This window comes from Tinamus guttatus, unplaced genomic scaffold, assembly GCF_059628265.1.
Source record: "Tinamus guttatus ecotype Peru unplaced genomic scaffold, ASM5962826v1 Tinamus_guttatus_pri_ptg000083l, whole genome shotgun sequence".
NCBI classification, from domain to species: domain Eukaryota; kingdom Metazoa; phylum Chordata; class Aves; order Tinamiformes; family Tinamidae; genus Tinamus; species Tinamus guttatus.
Genome location: NW_028288617.1, coordinates 2880032 through 2899467, shown reverse-complemented (window position 1 = coordinate 2899467; position 19436 = coordinate 2880032). Strand labels below are relative to the sequence as shown.

Sequence of the window (19436 nt, the reverse complement as noted above, 5' to 3'; positions counted from 1 at the left end):
TTCTGCGGTTCATACACCATGCCAGCACCTGACACACCCATAGCTATAGCATTCCTTCTTGCATAGAGGTATTGATAAAAATGGGTCAGAAACCAAGAAATATGCCATATTATCATTGTTTGTTTATTAGTGATTAATCAGAGAATTTTCTCCTTCCTTGTCTGCCAGCCTCCATTCCTTCAGGATTACTATTAGACCCTTTTTCTATCCAGTTTCATCACACACAGAAGCTTGTACTGAGGTTTACTTGGTCTTTCTAGTGAAGAATCTCAAATTTTTGAATGTGTTGCCAAAATTAGGTTGCTAAGAAAGACACTAAATGGAGACTTCCAAGAAAATAGTAATCAAACTTTGAGTAATTCTGAATCATAAGATAGTCACAGTATGCTATGTAGAAATGGTGCTAAAATACCAGCACCTAACTCCTTATAGATGGCTTGGAGGGCTGCCTCCTGCTTAGTGATGGAGAAGCTGAGGTGCAAAGAAACAAAAGAGTCAGTGCAAGAGTATGGTTCAGTACTGAGATTTGGCATAGACCATGCGATTTTTGCATGGATATGAAGTATGTTAACATGTCAACAGCACTTTCATCAAAACATTGCAAAGCATTTTATGAGAACAATACCACTGATGTACTGGGTCAGAGATAAACCTATCTAGCTCAACAAGTGACGGGGGCATCCGAGGGCAGTCAAAAGCAAGTGCCTCTGAAGGTGTTTTAGAAAAGGGAAAGCATATATTGATCACCCAGCAGTATACTCTCCCAGGCTCCCACAGTTTTCAGCTCTGAGACTTTCTGAGCCACGAGGAAGTCTTTACACTTCATTGTTCACAACACCTTTTTCTCATATGATCTATCCAGTCATCTCCTGAATCCACACAAACTTCTAATCAACAGTCCTCTATGGCAATGAGTTTCACAATTTAGATACAAGTTGACCAAAGAAACTCCTCCTTTTATTTACTTTGATTAATTTCAAACTCCTGTAGTCTCGTAAAGCAATGCCACATAAAATACTCATAACATATGGGGAAACAAAACAGGAAGAAATTAAATGACTTTTCTAAAAAATCATAGTTAGTCAATGATCATAATACACAGAACCCAGAAGTATTAACTTCCTAGCCAAAGTTTAGACAATATGGTTTTCTCAGAGGAAAAGTTATTTAACAACAGAACAATCCAAGGAATAACCAGTAAATTTGTTCATTCAGGAAAGTCACAGATTCAAAACAGAGGGTGTACTTAATACAAGTGTGCTACAATAAGAAATAGCAAACAATGTTAGTTAATGTCATTGTAAGTCAAACTTACCATATTAATCCTTGTTCCACTGATATTTGCTCCTTTAGCCTTTGATATACTAACAGAAATCTGTACTCTGAAGCCTTGCAGACAGTGCAAACAAGTAGGAAAAACTTAATTTATATTTCTGACAAAAAAGGAGTTACTAAAGGTGCCAGTTCTAACTGATGGCCAGTTAGACATAGGCTCCTAAATGCCTCACTGGCCTTGGCAATGCAATTGGAGTTTTCATCCCTGTGGTTAAGGTAAGGACCTTACAACATAAGACATAAATCCTGTTAACATGGACAGAATTTGTATCACTGATTATATATGCTGGTTCTAGTCTTAGTAAGCTCTCACTGCTTTGCACTCCCAGAAAACATACCAGACATTTTAATGAGATGAATTTCAAATTTTAAAATCCTTTGGAATTATTACTATTTCAGATTTAAAAAGCAGACAATTGGCTGTAAAACTTTCTAGAAAATATCTTTTTCATTTTGCTTTTGATGTGTGAGTGCATTTATATTTAATGTGTTTTGAAGAGAAGCTGTAAGCAAACAGAACCAGAAATAAAATGATTGATACTCACTAACAACATTTGCTTGTCCAGTGAAGATCGTGTACTGCAGCTCATAAGAGACCACACTGAATTCATCATCCGATGTCCAGTGAACAGTAATCGTATCATAAGAAGCTGTACAGAGCTCTTCTCGAATGGTGGGAGGGTTGGGAGCTGTGAGATATTGAGAACAAGGAGAAGGCTTACTGAAGCAAGCAATAAAATATTTCTCTTCTCACCTGAGATTAAGGGATGCAGCTGATATGTAAGTTCGCAGATATACTGCCCAACAAATCTTTTTGCCTATCCCAGTGATAACTTAAACAAAACAAATCATTGCTGAGGAATTCTTACTACCAAGTGCAATCACCTAGAAGTTCCAGATATTGAAAATATTTTGTATTAAATCAGCTTTATCTAGAGCTAAAGCTGCAAGTGATGTGTTGGTTGTCACATTAAACTGTGTTTGACAGCACCCAATTGATACATTAATTTTGCTAGGTTTCTTTCTGACCACTATGCTAAAATTATTATTTCATTGTTTTGTTTTTTCCTTTTGATTTTGAAGCAGTATTTGCTTTCCCTGTCTTGACAGAGATGGGCATAGGTTCAATGATGAAATATTCAAAAAATGTCACTTTGGGACATCACTCAGTCATGCTTTCATGCTCGATTTTGCCTTCTCTTCAAGTTCATTTTTATTTATTCCCTAGCTAGCCTATTTAATATACATGCATATAATTTCTGCTGCTTATACAATTCAGTTTTTCAGTCTTACATCAGGCATTATTACCCTACCTGGATTTACAGCTATTACAACCTGAACTTCTATATCATTACTAATTATATAATTCCAGAAAACAATCCAAACATTTTAATAAAAAAGTTGTCACTCTGTTTCCTTTTCTAAATCAATAAAACGGGATCACTGCCCTCTCTCTGTGCACCAAGCTACACATTGTTCTCACATACAAAACACACAGGTTTGTTTCAAAGACCTCTTTAAAGAATGGCAACTAGAAACAAACTTCTCAGGTGTGAACTTCCCTTGCTTGCATTTTCTATATAAATAAACAACTTAAAAAAAGAGTAAATGGTGCTGATTATTATGTGAAAGTTTATTAATTGAATTTAGCAACCTTCCCCAACTGTGTGCCTATACAGACTACTCCCACAAATCACTGATGTTGCATTTTACCATTAACTAAGCCTACATGCTACAGAGAGAGATCATGCACAGAGCCTAAAGGAGTCTGTCCCCCTGGCTTCTATGGCTGGGCAATGCTTTGAAAGACTAGTGGGCCGCCCTGCATGTTTATCTTAGTGGGGTCCCCTTTCCTAATTGTTGGCCCTGTGTGCCACCACCATGAAGGAAAACAACAACACTCAGTACAGTTCCTCCCAGCTATAACAGAGCCAGGAGGGAGGAAACTCTAGGCTAAACAACCAAAATATACCTGAATTAAAGGAAAAGGAAGACAGCTCTGGCTGAGTATTTTTGCAGTCAGTTCTTCAATTTTTCAGAGACATAAATAATAGCTCCAGCAACAACAAAAAAACCCTACTCTTTTCCACCTTTTCCTGAAAAGGAATTCCACCTTTGCTTCTGCAGCAACCTATTTCTATGAATCATCTCTCTTATTTTCACATTAACAATTAGTATAGTTCATATTCCTGTTTTGCTGATGCATGTTCCCAAGAATAAAAATGCAGACACGTTTCCAAGGAGCCTTTTTCAACTGTGAGGCATAAGGAAACATTCAGATGTGTTTCATGATATGACCATGATTTGTAATGCTCTACATATTGTATCACAGAAGGTTACCTTTTTTTTTTTGTTTTTTTCCTTCAGTAGAGCATCCCTTGAGACAGATGGATATTAATAGAGAGAGATAAAAAAGAACTAAAATAAGAAAAGTCATCCCAAGAGGGCATGTAAACACAAGGAGAAAACAAACAAACAAACAAACAAAACCCACAATCTTTTGCAAAGTCTAGCACTGCGAATTATATGGTAGGTACTGACTGAGGCTAACTGTTGTAAAAGCCATATAAGGCAATATTGTTCTTATTAGCTATATCGGAAGCAAGTTTCTAGCCTGATAATCTATTTTAGTTATTTTAAAAGTTTCGTTGTAGATGAGAATTCATTTTCATATTTTGCCTTTCCTGCAAGGGCAAATAAATAAATAAATAAATAAATAAACGAAAGACATTTCTTTACAAATATACAAGTGGATCTGATTTTTCTGAGATATATTTAACCAAAGCTGTCTTCAGTCTTTTTATGAAGCTAATAGAATGAAATTCTATACCTAAGAAATGTACTTGTCCCTTCTGCAACATAGATAATAAGTAATAATTTAATGAAAAGAACAATAACTGAATGTTTAATGAACTATAAGTTCATTAAACCATGGCTACATTTCAATAGCACCTTAGTCCCTTCAATTCTTTGAAAAAGACAGCTTAAATTCTCCTTTTGTTTGCACACCTGGCAAATCTTACACAAGACTGGAGATTTACAGGCTTCCATGAAACAAGAAAAACAGATATTTGACCTAAGAAGAATGTCTTCTCTCTTGTACTTTTATCTAATCTACACCCACCTGAGACTACAGTGTATGAAACACAGTTTTCCAGCAATATTTATGTGGTAAAAAACTCAGAATAAAAATAAAAAATATCTGCTTCTTCTGCAGGGAAGTTTCTGTACAAATGATTTGTTAAGACTTTCAAAATATGAAATCCGGCTGAAAAAATCATTATTCCACATGAAATACTTCTTCGTAGGGTGTAAATCCATAAAGTAATTAAAGAGATAGACTTTAATCAGCTATCTTCACTGTCACAGCTATATATACAGAGCTCAGATGCCACAACGAAAGTGCTACTGAGAGTCCAGGGCGAACTCATGCGTGGCTGTGTGGTGCACCCTTCCACATGTGGTGTGCTCCGTCCAGAATGCTTAATTAAACAGCAGGAGAATGATCCTAGTGTTGCATACCCAATGCTGAAAGACATAAAGCCTCAAAGTGCACCCTTCAGTCTTGTTCCTTGATGGAGCTGTAGTGCCTGCCCAAGAGCTCTTCCAGTCCATTTCAGAGTGAGGTCAGAGCTCTGACTCATGGACATAGCAAGACTGAAGTTAGACAACTGATGCTGTTAATATCCTCAGCTGTTTTCTGCCTCCTGTCCACAAACTGACACGCAGTTTTAGGGAAAGATGAAAAAAAAAATGTGAAGCCGTTCCTGAAACACCAGAATTTATAATTTGAGCAGTGAGGGAACCTGAAATCAGTGTCAGGTGACTTAGCAAGCCACCATGAAAACTGCTGCCGTTCAAGCAAGTGCTTCCCAATGACAACAGGTCTTCTTGGTGTGGCATTCTCCATAAGAGGACCAGGTCAAACACCTGTGAGTGGTAGCTGCTAGAGTCGCTTTGACTTTCCTTCTCTTGCACTCATGAATCAACATTCTGACGAGAGTTAAAATCATTGCTGAAGGCTAACTTAGTTCTTTTTGTGACTTTGACTCAGAACTGAGGAGACACACTCACATAGTCAGGAACCATATCTGAAGAGCCTGAGAGGCAATAACTAATATTAGAAAAGCAGACTGCTAATTTTCCTCCCAGAAATAACTGACTTTGTTAGCATACCTACTCTCTTTCAGGGAAAAGTCAATCAGGTTAGTCTAATCCACCTTCCACTCAATGCCATTTGCATGGCTTTGCCCTGAAGCAGACTGAAAGCATTCCAATGGTCCATTTACTTAAGATGCAGCTTAAGCTGCCATTTCTCATTGATGAGTCCCAGCATGAACGTGGTGGCTACTGGATGACTGTTTCTAGTTCCTTTCAGTGCAAGGTCACACAAATTTGCTCAAAATACTTCAACATCCTTTCATTTGTTTGTCCTCCAACTCCCTGCTGGAATGAGATGATTGAATTTGTAAAGGTTTCTTAGTGATTTTAAACCTAAATAAAAGAGGAAGATGTAAGCCAACACTTTGACCCAATGTTTTCTAGAAGTGTTCACGTTGTCAGCTATGAATTTGAGGGAGATGAGAAAGCTGCTCCGAACCTCTCTTAGTTAATTACTGGCTCCTCAGTGTGTTATTACACTAGACCAAAACAGTATGGAGGAACGTGAGATGCACAGCTACATCAGACCTTTTCAAAAACAACTGAGTGAAAATAGATTACACTCAAAGCATGATAATGAGCTCACTGGAGATGGCTTCTGGTCTTATTGAAAGAAAGTTTGGAGGAAAGGTAGGTGGTGAAGGGTTTCCAGTATAAAGTCACTCTGATGTGAAGAAACATTTGGCATATGCTGGTGATACATACATATAAGTGTAGTCACAACTAAAGTGATGTATGAGGAAAATGTATCCTTGCTTTAGAAGGGATTTCTTGTGAAAGGCATATTGCAAGATCAAAGAATAGGTATTGCTAGAGCTGAGATTCAAAATAGCAAGAATTAGGACAGGACTTTTTGATACCCAACGGACCAAAACAATCTTTAATATTGCACAGAAAGGATGTATCCATTGTAGGTATGGTCTGTAAATATCCAGATACAGGTGTAGGTAAAAGAGGAACTCCAGATGATAGATTTGAGCAGCAAGCAAGTTAAGAAAGCTTTCAAAAGAAAATAGATACACGGGAAAGAAGAGTCAGAGGGAGATCGAGAGTAGTGTTTTACTATATTGAGCTTGTCATCTCAGTGTCTGGCTAGAAATTTTCCAGAAGGTATCAGAGATTGTCATTTAGATACCAGAAGCTTTGTACAGACAGATGCATAAATTAGCAATACGAAGATAAAGTAGTTAAATGAGTATTTGTGAATGAAATAGCCTAGAGATGATCTACAGAGGAAGGAAGAAGGAAAGACGCAAACTTCAATGAGTCACACAGAAAACCGGGCGGGGAGGGGGAGGGGACAGATGAAGCAGATTTGGCAGATCACACATTGAGAAGGGATCAAAGGATAAGAAAATTTCCAGAATACAACCTTGGTCAATTGTTTTGAAGGCAAACGACAGCTAAGCGGATGAGGCTGGATTTGAGCTTTGACACTGTCTTTAGAAGTAGTAGAGATGACAGATAAAATGCAGGCTTCTTCATTTACTTAGCAACACAGGCCTATCAGTAGGAATTACAAATGGTCTTCCTTTTATTTAAATCTGTCAAACATGATAGAAGTAAATCTTGATTCTATCATTCAGTTTTCAGAGTAAGAGCTACCACGATTCCACTCATCAATCTGAAAGGTGTAAAATAAATTAGCATTCAGAGTATCTGAACAACAACAGAGAATGATCAAATGTATTTGACTCTTGGGATTATACATATACACATATGTATACACATACTTAAATATATGTAAATAAATCATTTTAACAATCTGGATAAATTAATTTTTATGCTCAAATAATTTGGATTTGTGGTTTGTATTTTGTCATTGCAGCCATATGCTATTTATTAATGTGAAGAAAAATACTACATCTGACAGTCAGAGAGGGCTAAAAGTGTTTTTCACTGGCCATCTAGGGCAAAGATGAAAATAATAGATTAGTAACTGCTCAATATATTGAGAATTCCTTTACACTGAATTGTGGGTAATTTCTCAATCCTGAGATTGACGTAGGAAATGTATAGGTGGCACAGCAAGCATGATGGACCACAGAAAAGATCTTCATGGCATTGAACCTGTGGCAATAGTGTCCTTCATTCTGGGACTGAAATGATCGTCATTTTCAGCAGTGAACAGCAATTAGACTGGTAAGTGGGCATGTGATGTGCAAAGGGGAGAAGACTGAGGTGAGGGGGAGAGATCGCTAGATGGAATTCACCCCCCCAATGCTCTAAAGGTTCAAAATGCAATTATCTAAATGCGAATGAGTCATTCTAGTCTCTCTTTAGAGCTAATGGAGAAATAGGCTCCTCCAGAACTGTGTCATTTGACCTGAGATATATGCCTTAAAATGAGGCAGTAATTCCTCTTCTTTGACTATAAAGCAAGTTGAGGGTGATTATTTTACATTTAGATTCCTAAGTTAGGGCAAATAAGTCTGGCTTTTTGTTATTCCTCCCTTTTATTCCCTTGGCTTTTTAGGTTTTATGTTACAGTTTTGGGATGAACACTCAATGCAGAGGCAAAATTCCAGGAGACTTTGGGGAGAGCAGGATTCATTTCACCGGCAGGCTAATATTTCATTGGTGCCCTATAAAAAGGAGCAACTGACTCACACCATGGTATTATCGTCTATTATTTACTTGGGTATGTGTTAAACACTGATTGTATTCATCAGTTACACGGTGCTATGAACATTTCTTGCAGATGAAATCCCTCATTAAAGATATGCCAAAAAATCCACAGCTATATAAGGCAAGGGTGGTGCTGCCCTGTGCATATAGCCTTGCTCCAACTAGTATTCATTTGTCCTCCTGCAGAAAACCTAGAAATTAGCTCTCTGCATGGCAAACAATCCAAATGCGGGCAATGCAGAGACTCTTCGTTCTCACATTCTTCTGAAATACCACGGGCACATCTCTTTCAAACTGGGCTAAGAGAATGGGAGCGGATGAAATTTTTAAGTGGTTTTCTAACAGCGTTTTATGTCTTTCACCGCACATTCTCACTGTTTCCAGCGCATGCTTAGAGACATGGCTAAATGAAAACCTACTCCCTGTCTCTTCTGTTTTCAATTGAACTGGAATGAATTGTTCTAATTCTGGCATTGAAATCAAAACACTCTTAATTACCGTAATTTGTTTCTCTTGGTGAGTCATTACATACTCTGAGATTGCGCATTACTCAGACCTTGAGTAAGGGTCTAATCCTGCAGGCTTCTTTAGCCCAAACACTTGAGTAAGTGAGCTAGAGTTTTGCTTGGTGGAGAACAAGGCCTTTACCCTAGTGGAGAGCACCTATATGCTCTCCAGTCCCCTCTCTATCCTGCAGGATCTTATAGTTACACAGCAGGGGAAAAGTGCATTCTCATTACGCACTGATGTAAGGAGACTACCTTATTTGCTAAGCCCTTGATACTGATTTTTTTTAACAGATTCTGTTTGCTTAGAAGAGATCTTCCAGGCTCCACCCTCCTGCAGGAATGATGCAGCCCCATGTGTGATACATGGCGGGCCCAAACAAGGACACAGAATTTGGTCTCTGCTCTTGCTCCTTGGACGAAGCAACCTGACTCCTCCATGCTGAGCTCAAGCTGCTCCTTCTTGCATGTTCTGCCAGACTGTTCTGCAAGTACTGCATTGGCCACTCCACTAGGCAGGCAGGACAAATGATCCAAGGACTTTGACCATTTCTCCCTCCTCTGCATTCCCTGGTGGGAAGGGGTGAGAGGACAGGAGATACATCCCAGCTGTGCCTTGTAGCACTTAATGCCATGTATCGCATCCTGGGGCTGCTTGGCCTTCCAAGTTCAGAAGCAGAAATAGAAACACGGGTAATGAAGGAAATTGCTGCCCAATCACTAATGCCTTATGAGGAACCTTGAGCATGCTGAAGAGAAAAGTACCTGTAAGATAATCAAGGCATTCCAACAATTTCTTCTCTCTGGTAAAATCAAGTGCGAAAGTATCGAAAGTATCATTGAGATTAATTTCAGGAATTAGAACCTGGGAAGACGCAGTCGCCATGGAAACCCTATAATGAAAAGGAAAAATATCTTAGCACACTCAAATTGCACAGTAGCTTTCACATCAAAGCGAGGCCTAATCAACATTATCAATTGCATGTCAAAAGGCTTAACAAAAAAAAAAGTCTTTGCAAGTGTTTATATTAGGAGCTTCTTCTTTTTTTTTTCTTTTTTTTTTCTTTTTTGAAAGTGAAGACTGGTAAGAATCTATTATTACTTAGCTTTTACTTAGTTTGTAGAGTTAGATATGCTGTTAACAAGGTATTAAGCCATCAGTTGTTCCTTCCACTGAACCAGGTAGCATGTTTTTTTCATTTGTGCTTGAAGCACTCCCACCAGATGCTGTGTCTCTCCCAGCCCTTGTTTTCCCATGTCATTCCTAGCTCCAGGCCCTCCTTCCCACCTCAAGGCTCAAGGGCTTGAAGCAGCTCACAGCACCTCCTCAGCAGTTAGGCCAGGCAAACAGCTCTTAACTTCAAAGGGTGCAGGGAGGGGGAGGCGGGGATAAAACAAATAGAGGTCAGGACAGTTTGTTTGGAAAAGGCTTTTTCCCTGTAAAGCAAGCGTGCATGTTTACATTCTCTTCAAAACTGAAGGATTTTTTGCCTAGCTCATTCCCAAAGCTACACCCACTTTGAGTCTGCCCAGCATTACTAGTAGTACACAAATTTTTAGAGAAGTGCAGTCAAGATGTACTTTGGGGACCTTTCAGCTTGATAGCTCAAAATGCATCTTATTGGAAAGCTGGATACTGGGTATGTTTATAGAAAGTTCAGAAAAGAATTCAGGTCTGTTAGGCAAAGGGGTCAAGTCTTTTCTTATACAACAGAAATTTGTTAATTGTTTCAGTTTTGAGCTAAATATACAACAATGCACACAATGCACTCACTTGTTACTTATGACACGTCAGATCAAAATATTTTGATTGCTTTAATTAAGTTTCCCAAACTAGAGCATTTCACTTTAGACCTGGCTCTAATTCTTGCTAAGTAGGAGCTTTGTTTTCACGTATTTCTCCTCTTGTATTTTAGGACAACACAACCAGAAAAGATAAAAACTGAGTTGTACAACTCATTTACAGTTTTTACAGTTTTTAGCACAGTTTTCTAGAATTGAACTGAGAAAGCCTCCTAGTCAAAAATTCTTGCAGTTTTTAGCACTGTTCTTCTTGCAATTCTGGCTGGAGAATGAAGTCCAAAGTAGATGCTGCTAGAGATGGTTTTAGATACGGTAAATGAATTACCTTTTACCCTGTGGTTAGTGAAAAAAAAATTCTCTGAACTCTTTCACTTTTTTTTTTATTGCCGTTTTTCCCTATGGGTCATATAAAGTCACACCACCATGTTTTCATATCTAATACAGAAGACACATTTCTTCTCGGCCCTGTACTAGGGCTAAAACTCAGGTTTATGCATACCTCTAAAATTCAACAATAGCCTTGCCAGGAAGTCAACAAGCAGGAATCTAAGCAGAAGAGCTTCTCTTAATGTCTACATAAAGTATATATTTATTATGAAAAAGACCATACCATCAAGCCCTTTTGGGTTATTGTCTGGGGCTATGCAAAGAGTGCTTTGTGAGTAAGCATATTTAAGTCCACTTTTGTGAGGTTAATAGTCTGCAGTTTCATAGACTATGTCATCATCTTAGGTTCAGAAGACTGATTTTCCTCTTTTTTTCCTCCTTTATCTGACACTGCACTTGACTAATAAGGGTTTTACTATGGTAAATGCATTTCACCCTCAGCAAATAATACATGACCTAAGTCATTGTATTGTGTGTAATGCCTTTGCTGTATAAAGTTACTTGTTGTACTTACAATGGAGAACATTATCCTGCAATTACTTGGAAATGTGCGCATGAAGAAGTGGAATGAGCATGATTTTGGGGACTCTTTTAACTGCTGGAACTGAGGCCTTGGAGAGGGTGTTTCATGAGTAGTTTAGAAGCAAACAAAATTTTGAGAATTAAGAGGGAACTTGTGGGGAAAAATATTAATCAAATTTAGTCTCTTTTTCCAGTTGCAATTTGTCTGCAAGCACTTTGTGTTATTCTTCTCAATTTTATTCACTTGAAATAATTCTCTGGTTTGCAGGGCGTTCACAGCCATCTCATTACAGATAGTAATCCATGATAGCCAAGAATTAGACTCGACTGGATACATAAGCCAACTGGCCTTATTTCTGTTCTCTGAGTGTCTCTATTGTGACTGTATTTATAAGGCAACTATTCATGTTTACAATTTCAAAACGGAATTTCCCTGAATATTCTCTGGTACTCAGTTAAAAGTGCCTGCTGTTTATTACATAGAATACTGAAAAAGTCCAGAATCTCACCAAGAACATTTTACTTATTTGAGATTGTATATTTCATGGTAGTTCTACTATTGCCTTCAGCTGGGAAAAAGAAGTGTCACAGTTGAGCTTGGTGACAGAATACAAAACAAGGTCCAACAGTGACAGAACAAATTTAATCTCCTGCAGTGAACAAACTTCACTTTGGTCTCTCTCTTTCTTTTTATTTTTCGTCTCTCTGGACCAATAACCAGCATCCTAGTGTTGCTGGCTTATTCAGAACTTGATTAAAATAGCTTTGGTGAAGTTTAATATTCCAGGAATCTGCACACAGCACTTCAAAGGAAGTGATAGAATTTTAAAAAATTAAATAATAGAAGATGGTAATTTCATGACCTAGATTAAGCCAAATTAGGCCAGACCATGTGAAGAACTAAAAAACATAAACCAGAACTTTAAGAAAAAAAAAGTTGAACAGATTAAGATACTTTCAAATTATTATTATTTTTTGTTCATTATCATGAACACATCAGTCTTTTATTTCTCACTCTGATGGCTAAAATAGCAGATAATTCCAGCAGAACATTTTTTCATCAGAAAACACTGCAGCAGTGATAGTATTTCAACATTTACAATGCTGCACTGAACACCAACCAATTTTTTGACAGCCCACTTTTCTGTAGGGGTTTGCTCACATACCCTTGGGTTCTCAATATATCTGGCAAGCTGAAAAGGAGCTAGGATCTTGGAAGCTGTAGAAGTTTCCTACACACAGGGATCCAGCACAGCAACTACCCTACCTGCCTGACATCCAGCTTTTCAATCTCTCAACCCTGAGTGGGCTACCAGAAAGATGTGCACTGCATGGTCCTGAAGTTAAACATTACCTCACCTTGACACTTGCTATTTCACAAGAAATGTCAGGCAAGATCATTGCAAACTTCAGTTAGAGGCTGCATTGCCTGTTTTCATTCTCACTCTCAGATTTTTCCATAAAGTGGGAATTGCAGTCTCTAGACATCTAATTAGTATGCTTAGTGCCAGATCTCTGCTTGGTATCTATTGATATCCATGCTATCTCCTTCATTTGTGCTATATTGTTCAAAGTCTTAGTTCACGCTTATTTTTGATGATCCTTTTTCAAAGGGATGTTTTTATTTGCCATTATAGTCAGGCCCTTTCTATTCCAGTACTGTACAAAGCGGTGGTACTGTAGCAATTCTTTCCTCCCTCTTTAAGCACATCTTGGTGGAACAAGTTATTACTGCAGCTATGACAAGCCACCTGCCTTAAATTTAGGTTCTTCTGTTTACCCAGAAGAACCCGTTTACTCTTCTTTACCTTTCAGTGATGTTTTTAGCAGTTTGCAGGAAGCGAGCGTGGTCATTCTCCTTCAGCGACTGCTCGGCCTGAGAGATGAGGGATGTCGAGCGTTCGATGCACTGTTTGCAGTTTGCAATCTGCTGAGCCAGTTTCCTCAATCTCACCACCTTGAATGGAAATGTAAGAAATCAGTCACCCTCTATGGTCACAAATAATGATCACACTTACACTTCCGAAGCAGACCTACCAAGCAGGAGGAGGTGGAGCAGGAACAAATAGATTTCCTGAGAAAGACTGTTTTCATGTTAGCCTCATGGGGAGCCCCTTCCTCTAGCCACTTTTTATGAAACTTTTTATGAGGGACAAGCACAGCCTTTCTGCCTCGACATTTTCCATGCAGAAAATAACAGAGGAGAGCCAAAATAAGCACAGCTGGCCTATTTTCCTACAGAATAAACGTCATTTCCTGGCACTTTCTGCTTACATGATAACTAAAGGCTATTTAGATAACCATTTCCCTAAGGTGACGAGAACTGTTAAGAGCAGCTCACAAATTAACTACTTTTTGCATTTTCATAAAAATCATCTAAAAAGAATACTTGATGAAAAGGACTGTTCACTTCCACTAACAATATGTATTTGCCTTTTTCATTATTTGTTTCTAGTCAGGCACGGTGCTTTCTTGATGGATATTTTCAGATGAACAAAAGCACAGTAGCATTGAAGACCTGACTATTATTGCTGCAAACACAGGTACTGGTGATAAACACATTATATGTGACTGCAATCACTAGCTGAAAGGTTAGGGAGAGGCAGAGTCCATCTACCACTTAAAGACAATGTTGGATAGCAAAACTTTTGGTTCCTGAAAGGTCTGGGAGTCCTTCCCATTTTTATCACACCAGGATCACCACTACCTCATAGTTTGAACAGGAATAAAAAAAAAGGAAGGAAATTAAATAAAACCGTAGTTCAGAAAAGCATTAAGACCCAGTTACACATAAAATGAGGAAACTAACAAGTAAGTGGATTGGCAGAAAGGTCCAGATTTATAATCAAGATAACATTCCCAATCTCAGTAATTAAGGCATAAACTTTGAAGCTGCTGAGTTTAATTTCAGATATAACGGCAAAAGGAATTTTGTATTGTAAGCAGAGATTAAGGTACCATATTGCACCTATACAACATCAGACAATGTCAGAAAAATAAAGTTTTTGGAAAACTTTAGAAGGAAAATACTGACCAAAGGATGTGTGTATTGCAATTTTGGTGTTACTTTTAAAGATGGAAATAATAAAGAGGTAAAAATGCTGGTAAAGCATGAAGATTTTGATAATACTAATGATTTGATCAACTTCTCAGATGCACTAACACCATGCCACATTTGCTGTGCTTGACTTGATATAAATATGGAACATTCTAATGAAGATTCTTGTGAAACATGGTCTTTGAAGAAAGTGTTCCAGAGTAACCTTTCAGCAAAAATTGTAAATAGAATAACCTGCCAAGGTTATACTGATCAAGCAATCTCTGCTCGCAAAATCACAGACTCCCCCAGCATTAAGGCGGGAGAGGTCTTTAAGTCTCTAGTCCAACTTCCTATTCAAAGCAGGGCCAGATCTGAGGTTACACTGGGCTTCTCAGGTTTCCCAGTGGAGGAACCTATTTAGAGGCAAGCAACCTATTTAGAGGCAAGCAACTATTTAGATGCTTAACCAGCTTGGAAGAAAGCTTTCATTTCCCCCGCTGATTTCTAGCCCGAACCTCTTTTATTGCAACTTGTACCTCTCATCTGCCTCCCTCTAGCTGTGCCCCACTGTGTGGAGCCCAGCTCCGTCTCCTCGATGACCCCTCATAGGCACTGGTGGGGTCTGCGCAGTGCCCCCAAGGCTGTCTCTTCCCCGTGCAGAGCAAGCCCAGCTCTCCCAGGCTCTCCTTATGGGACAAGTGCTCCAGACCCCACCGCCCTGGGGGTTCTTTGCTGAGCTTGCTCCAGTTTGTCCACATCTTTCTGGCACTGGGGAACCCAAAACTGGACACAGTACTCTAAAGAACGGTCTAGTGAGTGCCCTGTAGTAGAGATGGATCATCACCTTTGATTTACTGGCCATGCTTCTATTCATACAGCTCGGGATGCTGTCAGCTGTCCGACTCTGCTGGCTTATGTTTTTGCTGTTAAAGACTAGACTCCGTGGTCACCTGGTAGATGTCTCAATAACTGAAGTACTCATATGAGTAAAGGACCTAATGGACCTAATTTTTCATAAACACGTTGTGAGGCAGAGACAATTTGGAAACAAAATGTTTAACTCTTGTTAACATTCTAGACACTCAAAAAGGTTAATGTAGTGTCCTGTGGGGAACAAGATGCAAACATCATTCTTTGCCCTATATCCATCTAATCAGGAGTGGTTTCATTGCAATACTAGATAGGTTACCCCTTTATTCTTGCATTAACTAGCCAAGAAAACGATGAATTGAAATAAATGTTACCTCACAAGGTTTTAGCAATCAGAGAGCACCTCATGGTTTCTGAGCTCTACATGTGAGCTTATTTTTTTAGTTTGATTTTTTTATGCATCCTCTTCAGGGAGACCACTGATGATAAATCTGAAAATGAAGAGTTTCCCTTCCCATAGGGAACCTCTGCATTAAACTTATCCTATCTATCTGATATTTAAATGCTGGTCTTTTTTTTTTTTCCTCATTATATGATCTATAGGATTTAATAGGTATTTAGTGATAGGTAACATCAAGAAGAGAACTACATCACATTGTCAGACACATATGTCTGAATCTGAAGCTTTGCAGCCATAGTTAAAACTTTACTTGAGTATTTCCAGCTCCACCTTCCAGAAAGACTACTGAGAGTAGCCACAGGTCCTCTTAAAAGAAGACACACTGGGCTGAATTTCCTGTGGCTCTTCAGATCTGCTGGCCAATACAAAGGAAGGGCTCACTGAGTGATGCCTGAACTGTGGTTATTTTAATATTTACATAATTGGTTATGAAGGACTAGCCTAATTCCTATTTTAACAGCAGATGACCTTCACCCTACAATTGATCCTGTCCGTCTAACCCAGCATCTGGGGTATGAAGACAGACCAGTAGTCGAGGCACTTACACTTTCTCAGAGTACCTCCTTCATAGCAGTAAGTACCTCCTGCACAGTGGTCTGTAGCTGAAAGATGGCCTGAACCTCAAGTGGTGTTGTAGTATGTATTTCTGCATTTTTATTCAGTTCCTATTTTTTTCTTCAAAGTATTTTTCTTCTATGAATTAATCTAACTGTGTTTTGTATCCATGAAATCTTTTTAACATCTACAACATTCTGGGCCAAGGTATTTCAGAGTCAAACAAAGCTGCTTTTCAGAGTTTAACAAATGCCTCCTTTCCAAAGTAGAACAAACAATGGGGAAAGATTCTGATATTCACACAAAGCAGGAGTCAATTGTATTATAAATCTTCCATACTGTAACAGACATTAAAATACAGATTAGCAACCAATGGATTCATTAAAAGCGACCTATGTATATAGCACAGATCTAAATTTATGGAAAGTTTTCTACTTCATTGGAAACACAGATGGTCTCACTGCATAGAAAAAAAGAGTTGGAACAATAACACAGAAGATGATTGTCTTTTTCATTTTGAATAGAACTGTATTTTGTTAACAGCACGAGGAAATTCAGGTTCTGTCATATAATATACAGGCACTGTAGCTTCAAACATGTTTTAGTCAGCCCTTGCCTACAGGCTTTCTATTTCAAGTTAATTGGAGTATCTTGACAGTCAAATGAACCATTTAACCTGCTCTTGACTTTATTCCTTTCTTGAGTTTTTCCCACATAAGAAGAGTTTATACTTGACTTAGCTGTTTTAGCAGTTAAAGAGTAAACTCCATGTACCAAGTAAATAGGAATGCTAATCTAACTTTAATATGTTTCTGAGTTAGCAGGTAGTTAGCTCAATGGGTTGAAATTTGAATTAGTATCAGTGATTTTTCCTGCCCATTACATTTTTTGCTAACAGTCATTACACCTCAGTAATTAGAAATGCATACTTCATTTCATTTAATGCATGTTTGTGCATATATATATATTTTGTATAAAAGTAAGATTTCCTATCCCCCAAAAGACAACAATTAAAACTCAGTCTTCAGGTAAAATTATTTTCTATGAGTATTTTAATAAATAATTAAAGTATGTAGGTTAATGTGTTCATGCAGATAATTGCCAGCCACAACAGCAAATGCTGTGGCATGATGAACACTTACTTTGGGGATGCACTGTCAAACATCCAACAGAGTGAAGGAAGCATTAATCAGTCATCAGTTTATCATCATCATCTATTGATAGTGAAATCATTTCACTGTTTATCCTTAATCAAAAATGCATGTTTAAGAAGAAATGCTAAGCAAAGTGGTGACTTTCAGCTTACTACAGAATCACAGAACGGTTAAGGTTGGTAGGTGGTATTTTGGTCTACTCCAACTTCCCTACTCAAGCAGGATCACCTAGGGCGCCTGCTCAAGACTGTGTTGGCAGATTTCACTCCTCTGTATCCAAAAGTTGTAGTGGCCAGAAGTGCATAAGGATTCTTACAAGTCTGTATTAGCAACATCTAAAGACAAAAACTCATGAGAATGTGGTACTTCTATTGACCTACCTGTGAGTCAAAGTAAAAAAACTCTTACCTTTCCTTCTTTGATTTTAGTTCCAATTATTTGTCGCCTTTGTTGAATTATTTCAATGAGCTGGTCACATTCTTCCATCAGCTTTGTTTCTTGGCGGGATGCATTTACCTACAAAGCAAACCTTTTTGATTAGCAAATTTTTTAAGATAGTTTCAATTGTCTAATTTAAATGTTGTAAGGTGTTTTTTTTTTGATTTTTTATTCTGTTTAGTGTAGCATGTATATATTCTTTCCCTTCTACTGTCTTAGATTTTGTCTAAGTGTCTTGTCTGTGCCCTTTGCAAGAGGTAAGACTAGGAAACATACTTACTGGCTATTTCTAACTCAAGTGAGATAAACCTGTGAGGTTTGAGTGATGCCAGTTACAGCTGACATGAGAGAAATGTGAGAGTTCTTCAGCCTGTGATAGATTCAAACTTCACATAGGACAGAAGTGAAAACTAGTGCATCAGGCAGTCCATCTAGTGCAATATCTTCTCCCTGCCGCTAGTGCTAGCACCTGCTAGTGGTGCACGCTGAAAGGCCAAGCATATACAATCATTCCCAAGGGTAGCTACACAACCTCCAAACATTTGCAGCTCAGAGTATCCTTGAAACAGACATAATTTCCACATATCTAGTAACCCACATAAAAGTTCTGTCCTGTGAACTTACTCAGTTCCTCCTTCAGCCCCTGTAAACTTCTACCATTCCCACCATCCTATGTCAATGCCTAACTTGTGGTTGCATGAACAATTATCTCCTACAGGTGGCTTTGAGCCTGTTTCCTTCTAGCTGCATTTAATGAATTCATATTCTCTTACAAGAAAGGCAGTGAATTCCTGATACCTATCCACAATCTCTGTGTCACTTGTGATTTTATAGCTCACTTTTATCACTGTTTGCAGGGCTTATATTCCACACTGAAGAATCTCACGTGATTCAGCTATCCTGTATGAAAGACTTTCCACATATTTGATCACTCTTGTTTCCCTTCTCTGAAACTTTGCCAGGTCTAGTATCCCCTTTCTCATATGGGGAACAGAACTGTACTAAGCATTCAAGGTGCAAATGAACTATGGATTGATATAGTGGCACAACATGTCTTTATTTTGCCTTGATTCCTTTCACAACAATTCCCAATATTCAGTTTGCTGAACTGAATGCTTAAATATATGGTTTATTTTTGTCAGTATCCAAGTTACCAAAGTTCCAAATGTAATTGCTAACTCCTGTATTTGATTGCCATTTATTAGTATTACTATTAGTATTACTATTACTTTTCCTCATCAAAGAATCAGTTAGAAAACAATGGCTGTGCTTATGTACATATCTGTAGTATATAATACATATATATAACATATAATATATACATAATACGCATGTGTATAGGCATATGAATAGTATATGTAGTGTATGAGCTGCTGAAACAGTGAACTCCAGTGCAAGAAAAAAGAATAATTAGTGTTCTATGGAAAATGTTAACTTTTTGTTAAAAAATAATAAAACCGAAAATAGAAAAACTCTATTTCCCAGAGGAAAATGTTTTGTTCCTAGTAGAGACTGAATTTTTCAAAAAAAGGTCAACATTCTGGATAAGAAAAATGAACCTCCCCACCAGCAGTGTA

The 19436-nt window shown here is 38.1% G+C and overlaps 1 protein-coding gene across 3 annotated transcripts in view; it reads right to left on the bottom strand.

The window, feature by feature from the left end:
* The window catches only part of MID1 (midline 1), a 177614-nt gene that overhangs the window by 10695 nt on the left and 147483 nt on the right, over window positions 1–19436 (bottom strand). For all 3 annotated transcript variants that reach the window (XM_088520230.1, XM_010224987.2, XM_010224988.2), the window contains 4 exons: window positions 17830–17937; window positions 13151–13299; window positions 9396–9523; window positions 1881–2024 (listed from right to left, as the gene is read on the bottom strand). In XM_088520230.1, the coding sequence (XP_088376356.1) occupies window positions 1881–2024; window positions 9396–9523; window positions 13151–13299; window positions 17830–17937 (529 nt within the window). The remainder of the gene's footprint in view (window positions 1–1880; window positions 2025–9395; window positions 9524–13150; window positions 13300–17829; window positions 17938–19436) is intronic.